The 14,765-nt window shown below is 34.2% G+C and overlaps 1 protein-coding gene across 4 annotated transcripts in view; it reads left to right on the top strand.

Annotated features, from left to right (window-relative positions):
* Nucleotides 1-14,765, top strand: part of TRAPPC13 (trafficking protein particle complex subunit 13) — a 42,078-nt gene that overhangs the window by 12,117 nt on the left and 15,196 nt on the right. For all 4 annotated transcript variants that reach the window (XM_080804237.1, XM_080804239.1, XM_080804238.1 and 1 more), the window contains exons 3-5: nucleotides 528-627; nucleotides 2,092-2,176; nucleotides 12,046-12,173. In XM_080804237.1, coding sequence (XP_080660363.1) covers nucleotides 528-627; nucleotides 2,092-2,176; nucleotides 12,046-12,173 — 313 coding nt within the window. The remainder of the gene's footprint in view (nucleotides 1-527; nucleotides 628-2,091; nucleotides 2,177-12,045; nucleotides 12,174-14,765) is intronic.

Raw genomic sequence — 14,765 nt, 5'->3', positions numbered from 1 at the left:
CTAGGGAAAAGTTGAAACCTGGGTTGCCTGTGTTACCTTGGAATAAGCATAGTCTTGCCAGCCTTATACTAACTCTTTGCTGCATTTTTTGTTGTCTCTTTTTGTATGATGTAAGTGGTGGCCATCTACATAGTAGGTCTTACTCATAATCTCTTAAGTCAAGATACTATGGATATCCCATGGCAATAAGAAACTTAATTTTAGTAAGGATACATTCATAGTCATAATATCAAAATTTTATTTATCCTCACATGGTCCATCAACTTGTGTATTAGCCATTCCCTATATTTAAAATTATTGGAGCTCTTTATATTTTGTATCTCATGGCCTTCATTTTCCTTTGTTTCTGAAGCATTCATTCTCTATGAAACTCAAATTTTTTGCCATAAATTTGTTGTAGTGAAGATAATAAATTAGATTTTTGTTAAGTATCTTTTTTTTAAAGTATTTCTCCCAGCTGTTTCTTTATGGCAGTAAAACTTATTTACAAGATAGATTTTAGAATTTATGTTTTTCTCTTTCTATAGGAGATCTTTTTAACCAACTCATGAGAGATGATCCTTCAACTGTAAATGGTGCAGAAATTTTAATGTTGGGTGAAATGTTGACTTTACCACAGAATTTCGGGTAAGAATATGTTGACATAAGCCATACTTAAAGCCATTACAAATTATGTTTGCATAAAATAACTAATGAATGGAAAAATACTCATACATTTAAGTGGTTTTAAAAAAAAAAGGTTAAAAAACCTAAAAAAAAAAAAAAAAAGTTTTACCAGAATTATACTTAGTGATTCTGGGGGAGTTTTTTAATAAAAAAAAAAAAAGATACAAAAAAAGAAAAGGGGCTCCTGGGTGGCTCTGTCAATTAAGTTGCTTTCCGCTCAGGTCATGATCTCAGGGTGGTGAGATCAAGCCCTGCATTGGGCTCACTCTGGGTGTGGAGCTTGCTTGGGATTCTCTCTCTCCTCCTTCCTCTGCCATCTCCTCCAAACCACCACCACCACCACCACCCCCCCGGCAAAAAAAAAAAAAGATACATTCCAAAGTATGAATAGTGGTTTCTAGGGACAATTAAATTTTAACTTTCTTCCTTAGATCTTACTGCATTTTTTAATAGCCATATATTCCTTTTCTTTTAACTGGCTTAATCTAAATGTCTTTCTTTCAGAAAGCTGCTTTCTTGTTCAGTTTCATAGTCCTCTCCTAACATAAGTTATCAGACTTGTCAGCTCATTAGGAACTGTCAATTTTTATTCCTTCTCTTACTCTTAGCCCTTCTTCTCTTCTTCTGGGTTATTAATGAGGTAGAAGCCCTTGGTTTTTCTCTGTTTTCAACTGAGATAATTTAAGACCATATGGAATTATTAGGTTTAAAAAAGGTTTACAGAATGTGGTTACTGACTGATGTCTTGAAAGCTTGGAAATATGTTCATATTTAAAAATTTATGTGAAATATATTTGTAGGTTTTTGTGTAATATATATTTATAAACAATATTTTGTGTAATTTATATTTATAAAACTTACCTTACAAAAAATATAAAGTAGTCATTATTTGTGTTAGGATAACTTAAAAAATAAAACAAATTGGTAAAAAAATACTCAGATCAATTGGGGGTCTCTACTAGATTCAGGGCATAAGTTATTTCAAAAATTGCCTTTTCTAGCCTCGTCAGTAAATAATCGTTAAGACTTTTTTTTTTTTTAAATATTTATTTATTTATTTATTTGTCAGAGAGAGAGCAAGAGAGCGAGAGCGAGCACAAGCGGACAGAGTGAGAAGCAGGCTCCCACGTTAAGACTTTTAATATGGATCTAATTTCAGTGGCTTATGTCTAGGGAAACAGGCTCTGTACAGTAGTTGAGGGCCAAGATGTATGTCATGTTTTATAGACTACATCAGTATTTTTAACTGTACTGGGTAATGAATGAGCAGCATAGGGTACACAAAGGAATACTGAAGCAGTATTTCACTTAATCATTATCCTTTAATAAATTCTGCTCCATTTTAAGTTCTCAGTGGTGCTTATATAGATTATGTGTGTTAAAATATGAGTAGATTTCTGCCTAAAAGTTTGTTTTATTTCACAGGAATATATTTTTGGGAGAGACCTTTTCCAGTTACATCAGCGTTCATAATGATAGCAATCAAGTTGTAAAAGATATATTAGTAAAAGTAAGTGGCATTCTTGCTTAGTATGTATATATATTTTTTTAACTTTTTAATTTGTATCCTTACATTTTTGAAACTTCATTAAGATGCAGTTTGATACTGGACTTTTTAATTGTCATTAACAACAGGCATTAATTGAACAAATTGTGTAAGATAATATGGTAACAAGCACAGAATCATTTTTCCTTATCCTCAAAGGTTGTGATCACTTGGGTGAGACAGTATACCAGTTAAAGCTTTAAGTTTTTATTAATTTGTGATTAACGTAATAGAATTTGGAAGAGGAGGAAAGATCACAGATGATTGCATCAGTCTCGAGGACATATTGGAGGAGAAGGTACACAACAGGATCTTCAAAGAATGGTAGGACTCAGAGGAAAAGCGAAACATGATAATCAGCAGAGACATAGGCATCCATAATGTGTTCTTGTAGCCGTGAACAGAATTCACTTGATAGAAGTAGGTAAGGTACAGAGATGTGCAGTTGCCATTGAGTGGAGCATCTCGAAAGCCAGGTGACAGCTAAAGCTTTTAGCCTTTTTTTTTTTTTTTTTTTAAGGCAGGGCAGTCAGTAGGAACTTTCGAGCAAAGGTATTGACACTGTGTTGGAAGACTGATATGAAAGCATGGTATGGGATACCGTGTAGGAAGTACACTAGTTAGAATATTCTTGCCGGCATTTAGAAATTAAGAGATAGAATATGCTAACTCAAACAATTTGAAACTAAATATGAAGAAAGTAAAAATTTACTATAGGTCAGGCAGAAGTCATCAAGGCTACCTTCATATGGTAACTTTATGTTACTGCAGCATTGCCAGAAGGGAAGTCCAACTAAAATGAGTTTTTAAATGATCAGCAAGTGTTAGAATTGAAAAGGACCTCATAGAGCCAGTATTCTAAATTTCATATAGGACCCAACTACCAGAAACTGGATGCAAAGTTTTTCATATGTGTTTGTATGCCTGTCATACTATGGATGGAGTTTCTGCCTTTTATTAAACCATGGGTTGTCATACTATAGCCTGCAGGCCAAATTTGGTCTCTTTGCCTGTTTTTGTAAGGCCTTGGAGCTAAGGATGGTTTCAACATTTTCAAATGATTCAAAGAAACAGTCTTACTTTGGATGTGAAAATTATATGAAATTCAAATGTCAGTGTCCATAAATAAAGTTTTATTGGCAGCAGCCACGGTCATTCATTTAGGTATTATCTAGGGCAGATATCAGGCTACTACTGGGACTACAACTGGGGAGTTGCAGAGATATTGGATGACCTGTAAAGTTTAAAGTATTTGCTGTCTGACCTTTAATTTTTTTATTTTTTTTAAGATTTTATTTATTTATTCGAAAGAAAGAGAGAACAAGCAGAGGGAGGGACTGAGGGGGAAGCAGACTCCCCATTGAACAAGGACCCTGATGTGGGGCTTGATCCCAGGACCCTGGGATCATGACTTGAGCCAAAGGCAGACACTTAAGCAACTGAGCCACCCAGGTGTCCCAACTATCTGACCTTTTAAAGAAAAAGTTTGCCAACCTCTGCATTGATTATGAAAAGATCTGACTTTGGGAGCTTTGAGAATATATACTTTTTTTCCTGGCATACAGTTGACATTCAGTAACTGATTAATTTATTTTCATAAAAGTGAATAAATCAGCAAGTGCATATGATTTAAGTCAGTATTTAAAAGAATAAATAATATAATACCATACTTACTATAAAATATGTATTTATATTTATGTTGGCTTTATTCAGTTTTAATTTGCATAAAGGCAGTGGTATTAATAATAATAGTAGCTAATGTCCATTGTGCAATGCCCACCAAGAATTATCTTAGTTTCTCAGGTAAAACATTCAGATTCATGATATACACATAAGCCATTTTTGACATCAGAATAACATAAGAGGATATAGGTGAGGAATCACAGCATGATATACTGGTCTATATTTTTCTTTTTTATGTTGTGTATTCAGTTTTAGATGTCAGTATTACGGTTTCTTTAAAAAAAAAAAAAAAAAAGAATGTTTATAGCACCAATGTCCACAATAGCCAAACTATGGAAAGAACCTAGATGTCCATCAACAGATGAATGGATAAAGATGATGTGAGATACACACACACACACACACACACACACACACACACACACACACGCACAATGGAATACTATGCAGCCATCAAAAGAAAGGAAATCTTGCCATTTGCAACGACGTAGGTGGAACTAGAGGGTATTATGCTGAACAAAATAAGTCAATCAGAGAAAGACAATTATCATATGATCTCCCTGATAGTGGAATTTGAGAGGCAAGGTGGGGGTTTAAGGCATAGGGAAGGAAAAAATGAAACAAGATGGGATGGGATCGGGAGACAAACCATAAGAGCCTCTTAATCTCACAAAACAAACTGAGGGTTGTTGAGGGGTGGGGGGTAGGGAGAGTGTGGTTGGGTTATGGACATTGGGGAGGGTATGTACTATGGTGAGTGCTATGAAATGTGTAAGCCTGATGATTTGCAGACATGTACCCCTGGGGCAAATTATACACCATATGTTAATAATTTTTTTTAAAAGGAGGAGGGGCACCTGGGTGGCTCAGTGGGTTAAAGCCTCTGCCTTTGGCTCAGGTCACGATCCCAGAGTGCTGGGATCAAGCCCCGCATCAGGCTCTGCTTAGCAGGGAGCCTGCTTCCTCCTCTCTCTCTCTGCCTGCCTCTGCCTATTTGTGATCTCTGTCTGTCAAATAAATAAATAAAATCTTAAAAAAAAAAAAGGGGGGGGGGAGGGAATGCCGGGGTGGTTCAGTTGGTTAAGCATCTGCCTTTGGCTCAGGTCATGATCTCAGGGTCCTGGAAACAAGCCCCTCATTGGGCTTTCCACTCAGCGGCAAGTCTGCTTCTGTCTCTCCCTTTTCCTCAGTGATCTCTCACTCTCAAATAAATTAAAGATTTAGATAATTTTCCTTCATTTCCAGTGCCTCAAAACAGTGTATTTAGAGCATTTAGACTATCTGGTTTTTGTAGGGTTTACAGAATTCTGTGAAATCATGTGAGCTTGTGTGTCTAATGGGGGAAGTTTCTTAATAACATTTGCATTTTTTTTCCTGTGGAGACTCATTTAAACTTTTTATGTCTAAAGGCATGTAGCAGTTTGCTAAACTGTTTTATTCTAGGAAATGATCCAATTTAGGTAGTATTTGCATACAGGTCTGCAAAGTAGTCTCTTAAAAATTTCTTCACAAGGGTTCCTGGGTGGCTCAGTCAGTTAAGCATCTGCTTTTGGCTCAGGTCATGATCCCAGGGTCCTGGTATCAAGCCCTGCATTGAGCTCTCTGCTTAGCCAGGAGTCAGCCTTACCGTCTCCCTCTGTGATATCTCTCACTTTCTCTTTCTCTCAAATAAATAAATAAAATCCTTTTTAAAAAAAATTATTCTCAATTGGTGTTATTTTCCCCAGTCATTTCTTACTTTGCATAATTCTGCTTCCTTTTTTTAATCGCTTCATTAAACTAGCTTTTGATTTGTATGTTTTAAATTTTTTCAAAAAATCTATTTTCCTTAGTAGTATTTAATGTTTTTTATTCTCTACCTCTTTGAGTTTTGCTTTTTACAAGTTCCTTTCTTATGCTTCTGATTTTTTACTTTGTTCTCTTTTAGCTTTTTCAGCTGAGGATTTAATTTTTAAATTTTTGTTCTGTTATTTCTGTTGATAAAAGTGAATTTTCTTCTGATTGATGCTTTAGATATATTCTACAGATTTTAATATGTAGCATTTTCATTATTTTTCATTATGATTACTTTTTAAAGAATTCTATGATTTTATTTGTGTTTACCTTTCTACCCAAGTTATTTAATAGGTTTTTGAGATAGAAAGGGTTTTTTGTCTTTTGTTTTTTTCTGGTTAATGATCTATAGTTTGTTTAATTGCATTGTGAAAATTTTGTTTTTATTTTAGTCCTACTTAAAGAACTTGCTAGTGTTTGTGACCTAATTTAATTTTTAATGAATATTCCATGTGTTCTTGAGAAGAAGGTCTATTTTCTTTTATCCACTGTAGCGCTAGGTATGTAGATCCATAAGATTTATCTTACTGATGGTGGTGTTAGGTGTCCTGTATCTTTACCTCCCTTTTTTTTGTTGTTGTTGTTGTCAATTTGATCTGTCTTGTACTGAAAGTGACATGCTAATCTCATATTATTATTGTGCTACTATTTGTATCTTATACTTTGTGCTTTATAAAAGCTTTGCTGTTTGGTTCATAGATATTTATGCTTAGTCATTCTTCCTTTTGAATTGTTGCTTATAGCACTAAAAGTTTCCTCCTTTGCCATGTTTAATGCTTTTTCACTTGAATCTTAGTTGGGTGTCTGTGTCACTACCTGGTTTTGTTACTGTTTCCATTTGCCTGGTGTGCCTTTGTCCATCTTTTTATTTTTAGCCTTCCTCAATCATTTTTTTTTAAATTTATGTTTCTTTTATAGGACACATAGTTGGGTCTTGATTTGTGAGCCATATTGAATTTTTTTATTAGCTCAATTAAGTCCCTTCACATGTATCTCTTAAGTTTATATGGTGGTTTCAAAGAGGTCACATTGTTTTGTTTTTAAATAGTAAGCCTATTCTGTTATATCTGGTATGCCTTTTTTCCCCATGCAATGTGTTTCAATACCTTATTTTTCAAATAATTTTTTGTTGATTTGTATTTTTGTTTGATGTTTTGCCTTTATATTTATGCCTTTTATGATATTTCCCCCCTTCACTATTTCTTACTTAGCTGCTTACTGTAGGGCTTTTAGTCTTTAATAATGTCCTTTAACTCTTACTTATTGCTTAGACCACTTTCCCTTTACCCCCTTCTCATATCTTCCCATTTTTATTTGCACATTGTTTGGATGGAGATTTCTCAAGTAGATTGCTCAGGACATGCTTGTGGGTGTAATATCCTCTGAGCCTTAAAATGTTCAAAAGTGTTTTTAATACTTGAAACACAGTTTGGCTGGATATAAAAATCCTTTGTTTACATTTTCCTTCTTTATGTCTTCTGAAAATGCTATTCCTTTGTTACTTAGCTATATATGCTGTTTTTGAGAGGACTGATGCCAGTCTTACTCTCTTGCCTTGTAAGAAATTTGATAATTTTTCCTGGAGGCCCTGGGGATTTTTTTTTTTTCTGTATGTTTTAGAATTGGTCATTTGATGTCATTTCTCTGATAACAAGTGCACCCTTTGACTATGTAGATTTAGATCTATTATTTCTAGAAAGTTTTCATGGATTGTATTTTAATAGTAGGTGTATTCCATTATTTCATTTGTCGTTTCACGTTTCTACTATGATTTGTGTCCTTTTCTTCTTTCCCGGATTCAATCAACTGTTTACATTCTTCTCTTAAAAAATTTTAGCCCCATGCTAAAACAACAACGAATTTAGCCTTAGTTTTAAAATTTCTCATTCTAGGTGTTCTTTTATCTTTCAAATGTTCTCTTGAGGGTACTTAATTCAGTTTGAGTATTTTACAGTTTTCTCTTAGATACAATAGTTCACTGTTAGTTTTGGGTGGCAGTTTTTATCAGCGAATTGTCTCAGTTCTCTCCTATTTTCTTTTTACATTATTTTTGTACAGATGAAAACTGTTGGAGGCTTTGCATTCTGTGAAATGTAGTTTGGGTGCTTTGATATTTGTAATTCAAAAACACCCTCTTAAAGCATTGTGCACAAAGTGTGGTTTCTTTACTGTGTCTTTTGGGGAGGCTGATAGAGGAAAATGGGGTTGTATGTTCCTCAAATTTTCTTTTTTTTATTCTTTTTTTAAGATTTTATTTATTTGGCAGAGAGAGACAGCATAAGCAAGGGGAGCAGTGGGCAGAGGTAGAGGGAGAAGTAGACTCACCACTGAGCAAGAAGCCTGACGGGCTTGATACCAGGACCCTGGGATCATGACCTGAGTTGAAGGCAGATGCTTAACCTACTGAGCCATTCAAGCACCCCAAATTTTCCCTTTTCGTGTGAATTGTAGTGTCGTAAATTTTTCCTCTTCACTCCACAGTTTCTAAAAGGTGTCTATCCTTTTAGCTCTTTTTCAAAACCCTGAAGTGTTTTCTTTCCTGTCAAACAACTGTTAAGTCCCTTCCCTGTAGACCGTGCTCTCATCTTCCAGTAATGCGCTTTCTTGGTATTTTCATGCTTAGAATAGACTTTGTCTTTCTGGAAGTGGTTTAGATCAGTATTAGACCTATCTCTTCTCTTTCTCTTCAGCTCAAATTCCCCTGAACTTGCCTTATTCTTTGCAAAGGTTCATGGCAAGAGCATGAGAAATAGCTTGCAAAAATTTGATATATGTCTACTTACAGGTAATATGAAGTTTGGATATATGATGCTTTCTAATTATATTAACACAAGCTTTAGTTTTAGTTGCTTTTGTTTTTGTTTTATGGATGACTTGGGAGATTCATGGTTACACTGCTGCTATTATTTCAGATACCCAGACTTCTGCCCTCAAAACTTTAATTTTTTATAACTCTGGGAATTTTGAAATCAAGGAAGAGGGATTGTGAATCTGTACTTTTTAAAAAATTCTTTTGTCAGCTTAGTGTTGTTTTTGAGAATAAAAATGCTTGTATAGTCTACCATGTTCAACTGGAAACCGTTAGTTTTTTCTTTTTAATTGAAAAAAAATCCAGCATTGTATCTGAAAATATTAACATGCTACATTAAAAAATAGTGTTATATAAACAAAGCAATATAATTATTGTACTAGAAATAAAACAGATAACCCTTTTTGTCTATACTAGTTGTTCACAAACTTTAGGAAGTATTAAAATTATCTGGAGAGCTTGTTAAAATGCTGACTGCTGAAGCTCATCCCCAGGGTTTCTGATTTGATTAGTCTAAAATGGTGCCCAAGAATTTCTATTTCTAACATGTTCCAGGCACAATTATAGTTCTAGGGAAAGAAAACAGTCGGGCTGCCTGGGTGGCTTGGTCAGTTAAGTGTCTGTCTTTGGCTCAGGTTGTGTTCCCAGGGTCCTGGGATCAAGCCCCGCACCAGGCTCCCTGGTCAGCTGGGAGCTTGCTTCTCCCTCTGCCTGCTGCTCCCCTTGTTTCTGTGCTCTCACTCTCTCTCTCTCAAATAGATAAATAAAATCTGTTAAAAAAAAAAAGAAAACAGTCAAGGCCTCTATCCTCTTGAAGCTTATTCTAGGTCTTTGAAAATATATTTTCTCTATCCCTGAATACAAATCCCTTAATTATAAAAAATTCTTTCCCTTTCTAAAAATATTACACTAATATTTTTTTAAATTGTTTTATTATGTTGTTAGTCACCATACAGTACATCCTTAGTTTTTGATGTAGTGTTCCATGATTCGTTGTTTGTGTATAACACCCAGTGTTCCATGTAATCTGTGCCCTCAATACCCATCACTGGACTCACCCACCCCACCCAAGCCCCCTCCCATCTAAAACCCTGTTTGTTTCCTGGAGTCCAGAGTCTCTCATGGTTCTTTTCCCGCTCTGATTCCCCCCCTTCATTTTTCCTTTCCTTCTCCTACTGTCCTCCATGCTATTCCTTATGTTCCACAAATAAGTAAGACCATATAATTGTCTTTCTTGGCTTTTGCTAAGTAAAAAATTCTTTTCTGATGGCTTTTGAAGACACCTTTGAACTCTCATATTTAAGATGTTTTGCTGACTCTGTTTAACTTATCTGAAAGGCTTTCCTTCTCTTTCTTCCTTACCCTTTTCCTAAATTCTCCTCATCCAAATTGCAGCATAGACCCTACCTTGAAATTTAAATTGTATTCCCCTGGGGTGCACCTGTTTAAGCTTCTGACTCTTGATTTTGGCTCAGGTCTGGATCTCAGGGTTGTGAGGTCAAGTAGCTCTTGAAAAAAAAAAAAATTATTCTCCTTTCCCAAGCCAGTCTTCCATTTCTCCACTACTATTTTCCCCAAACATATAATAGGTAATAAGAAAATAAATGTTTGGTACAGCATTATTTATAATAGTGAAAAAGAAAAAGGTGAGTGTTTAGCTGTATGTACATTAATACATTAAAATACATTAATACTTTAAAAATGACACAGAGGAAAACATACTGGACAGAAAGCCAGTGGGTTTGAGTGTTTCTTTTTTTATCCCTTCTTCTCTGATTTCTAAAATGTTTAAGAAATTTTTAATCTCAGTTCCATTACTTACTAGTTGTTTAACCTTGGGGAAGTTATTATTTCTCTCTGCCTTGGTTTAATTGTCTGTAAAATGGGAATAGTATGACTGCCTACTTCAGGATTATGGATTAAATGAATAATGAACTTAGAACAAGGCCTTGCACATAGATGGTGCCCAATAAATTTGAGTTCCTACTATTTTATAACTGAATATAATGACCAAAGAGATAGCACCAATAAATATCCTGCTTCACACTGCCTAGCATTAAGATTGTTAGATTAGAATTAACTGCAGAAAACCTGTTAGTTTTTAAAAAGAAACAGAGACTTAATAGAATCCAAGCTTTTATGCAAAAAAAAATGGTAATCCCCATTACCTAACATGGTCTTTACCGTCTCTGAATATTTCTTGACATTTGCCTCAAAATTTCATCATAACTTCATTCATTCATTCAGTATTCAACACATACTTGTTAATTGCCTACTGTGGAGTCAGGCCTCAGGTTGTAATAATGAGCAAGAGAAGACAGAAGAGATTTGTTCCTCCATAGACCTTACATTTCTAATAGGGTGGGCAGAAACAGGTATACAAAATCATATAAATAAGTAACTATAGATTGTGGTAAGTATTATGAGGGAAGTTAAATTTGAATGTGACAGAAAGTGAGATTAAGAGAGGACGCCATTTATGACAATTAGAGTGAGAAATGTTCGAAAAGAAATTAAGGGCAAATATAGTAGAAAGCAACTGGGTGTTATTTTAGAGAAAATATCTTTTGTTGGTGACTTTGGTGCTGATCTCTAGTTCTACAAATAACACCTAATATTGTTTGTTTGTTTGTTTTTTAAAGATTTTTTTATTTATTATTTTTTATTTATTTGACAGACAGAGAGCACCAGTAGGCAGAGAGGCAGTCAGAGAGAAAGAAGGGGAAGCAGGCTCCCCGCCGAAGCAGAGATCCGATGCGGGACTCGATCCTAGGACCCCGGGATCATGACCTGAGCCAAAGGCAGTGGCTCAGCACTGAGCCACGCAGGCGCCCCACCTAATATTGTTTTGAATAGTAATTTATCTTTTAGTCTTATATAGTAGCACATGTATGCACATCTATCTGTATTTGTTCCTGGATTATCCATCTGTATGTATGTTTTAAAACCATATATTCATACTGATGCCTCTCATTCCAGCTCAACACCAGAAGTTTCATTGCAGCATTCTCCCTTTCCTTATTTACACCTTTTTTTTCCTCCAGAGGGGAGAAACTTCTCTCTTATTATTTTTTTGTTTGGTCTTGGTAGGCACATAACAGTTGCAGAATTGCTAATCCAAGAAAACGTACTAGCTAGAGTGCAGTATCCACATGCCATTCTTTTTGTCTGTAGCTTTTGTTAGCCAGGCTTCCTTAGGTTAGTTCTTTTTTTCCAATGCCTCCCTCCCATTGTGGTTGTGTTCACTTGGTACTGTTCATATTCCATTACCTATTCCCCCTTCTTCCTGACTGATTTTATTTCTTTAATTTTGGTGTGCTTTTGTATAAACCATTAATGTGGTTTTAAGCTGCAGAACTGTGGTAGAAAGATTGACACTAAGAAGTGTTGCTCCACATCAACCCTTCTTCCTTGTTCCTGATCTCCTATTCTTTTCACTCATACCCAGCCACACCCTGTAGGTAACCGGTCTCATTTGGATTTTTTTTTTTAATCTCTTCTTTTCAAGGCTGATCTTCAGACAAGTTCTCAGCGTTTAAATCTTTCAGCTTCCAATGCTGCAGTGGCTGAACTTAAACCTGATTGTTGTATTGATGATGTCATACACCATGAAGTGAAGGAAATTGGAACACACATGTAAGGATTAATTTTACTAGTTCTCAAAGGCTTTTCCTTATGTATGCCTGTATTTGAAATTTTCGTTCTATGTCCATTTAGTATCAAGCCTACGAACCTACTTAAGAAGGAATTTAATGTTGCAGGATTACATGCTTATCACAGACTTTAAATAAAATGTTTGTTTTTTAGGGGAAAATATCTTAATTTATTTTCCTGTATTTCTGTTTTCGTTTTTGCATCTACAGACAATCTTATCCAAAAAATAAAAAGCCATGCAGATTTTTAAAACCCAGGTACCACTCTGACCAAAAGTATGTTAATTATTTTTTGAAATGCTAGAAACTGACATTAATAGTGTTTATTTTTAAATTACAACTTCTCAGTTCTATACAACTTTTCAGTTCTGTATTTAACTGTGTATATATATTCTACCCTGAGAATTCAGAAATATAGAACCAAAGTAAGATAAGCTATGAGAAAAAAAATATCTCAAATTCTGTATTCCTGGCCTATGAATGTGAATCCTCTATTTTTCTTTGAGAGGCAGATATGAAAATTTCAGCCATCTAAATAATTTTAAACTTCCATCTGCCTTACCGTTTACACATACAATAAATTTACAGAGTCCTATTAATTCTTACTAACTGTATGTCATTATCCCACCTTCTTCATCTCCACTTACATCACCATTTTTGCCTCTCTTCCTTGGCTTAAGGAAGTATATAATATTAGCTGTTAATCAGTTCATTGTGGTGACATCTCTTTTGTAGGCATTTATTAGTATATATTCTGTGGTTGGTATGAGCTTTGCAGTCAAAATTTAAAGAGTTCAAATTTCAGCTCTATCATTTATTAATTACATGTTCTTGCATAAGTCACTTGACTCTTGAGTGACCTACTACTATCCTTAGAAAATTCTTTGTATTGGCTTTAAAAAGTTCTCTAGAACCTAATCCATATGAGCTGCTTTAGTTCTTACCTTTTCTCATCCCTCCCTGTTTTATACTAAGTGATACTTGAAGTCTCTTTCCTTTGCACTCTTCCAAGACTTGAGATAAATTTTTCCCTTCCTAGGAAATGACTCTGTTTGTTTGTTTAGCTTACTTCCACTACTTCATATATCAGATTCACCATGACTTCTCGAAGAGGCTTTCCTGACCTCCAAGACTAAATTAAATACCCCTTTTAATATATTCTATAGCATCCATAACTTGTCATTTTTTTGGTCTTCTACTTAAAATTAATTACTTAGGCCTGTCATTTCCATTAGAGTATGAGTTCCATGAAGTCAGCTGTGTCCTCATGATCTAGCAGAGAATAGTGGTCAGTACTTGTTGAAATAGAGTTTTTTGAAATTCATTAAATTGTTATTTTATTTTTATTTAAATTTTATATTTATTACAATGATTAAATTTTATTAAGAATTTAAGTTTATCGAAGTTTATTAAATGTGTAAAAACCTCCTTTTAGAGAAGATGAGTCTCTTGTAGAATTAAATATTAAATAAGAAGTGGAACTCAAATCTAAATCTGGCTTCAAAAAACCCATACCCTGCTATACTGCTTTTTACTGTGAGCACTTGAGAACAGTTACTGTGTTTTGAACAATACTACATCTCTTGTACCTGGCTTATGTACACTTAACTTAAAAGGAGAAATTAAATTTCCTGTATTGTCACCACTGAGTGTAACTGCTATTAAAATATTAGTATATGATTTTCTAGTTTTTTATGTGTTTATGTAACATATTTGTATAAATAAATAATACTTTTTCAAAATTTTGATATTACCCATGGTTTTATCTTTTTCAGTAAACTGAACATTTTCCCACTTGAGTCAATATTCTGTGAAAACATTATTTTTGAGATAGTTTTATCTTACGTGCTTGAACCATATACTTTAATTTGTTTACACTAATGTTGGACATTAGATTGTTTCTAGTCTTCTGCTATTATAAATAATACAGTGCTGAGCATCTTGATATTTCCTGTGGTAGACTTCTTATAGTAGGTTTACCATAGGAGCATATAAGCATTTTTAAGACTCTTACTTAAGGCTTGTTTTCTAAATCTCTTATAACCACTAGCAGTGTAGAGAGAGTCACTTTCTCTAACCCCTCACTAATCCTGGTAACACCTGTAAAAGAATTTTTTTTAAATCTTAAGAAGGGGAAAAAATATGTCTCATTATTTTATTACTTTGACTTCTTGTGAGGCTAAATGTTTTCACCTTTTTGTTAGCCATTTATGGTACTGTCATCTATCTATGTATCCTTTCCTCCTATTTTGAGCAAGATACTAATGTTTTGCTTATGAGATTTCTCTTCATTTCATTAGAAGTATTTTATCCCATTTTGTCTGCTTTTTGTTTTAACATGATTTTGATTTGTTCAGTTTATACATTTATGACTCTTTTCCTTTCCATTGCCCATTTTTATTAAAAAGTCTTTCCCCATCCTAGAATTTTTTTGAATTTATATTTTTTCTTCTAAATTATATAAACTTAATTTGTACATTCAACTATTTGATTATTCAGATTTGTTTTGGAATATATTTCACTATTGTATATTTAATTTTGCTAATCAGAGCTTTCTTGTTCATTGAATTATATT

The sequence above is a fragment of the Martes martes genome (assembly GCF_963455335.1).
Source record: "Martes martes genome assembly, chromosome: 5".
Lineage (NCBI taxonomy): Eukaryota > Metazoa > Chordata > Mammalia > Carnivora > Mustelidae > Martes > Martes martes.
Note: the sequence above shows the minus strand (reverse complement) of the source record. Positions and strands in the feature narration are given on the sequence as shown.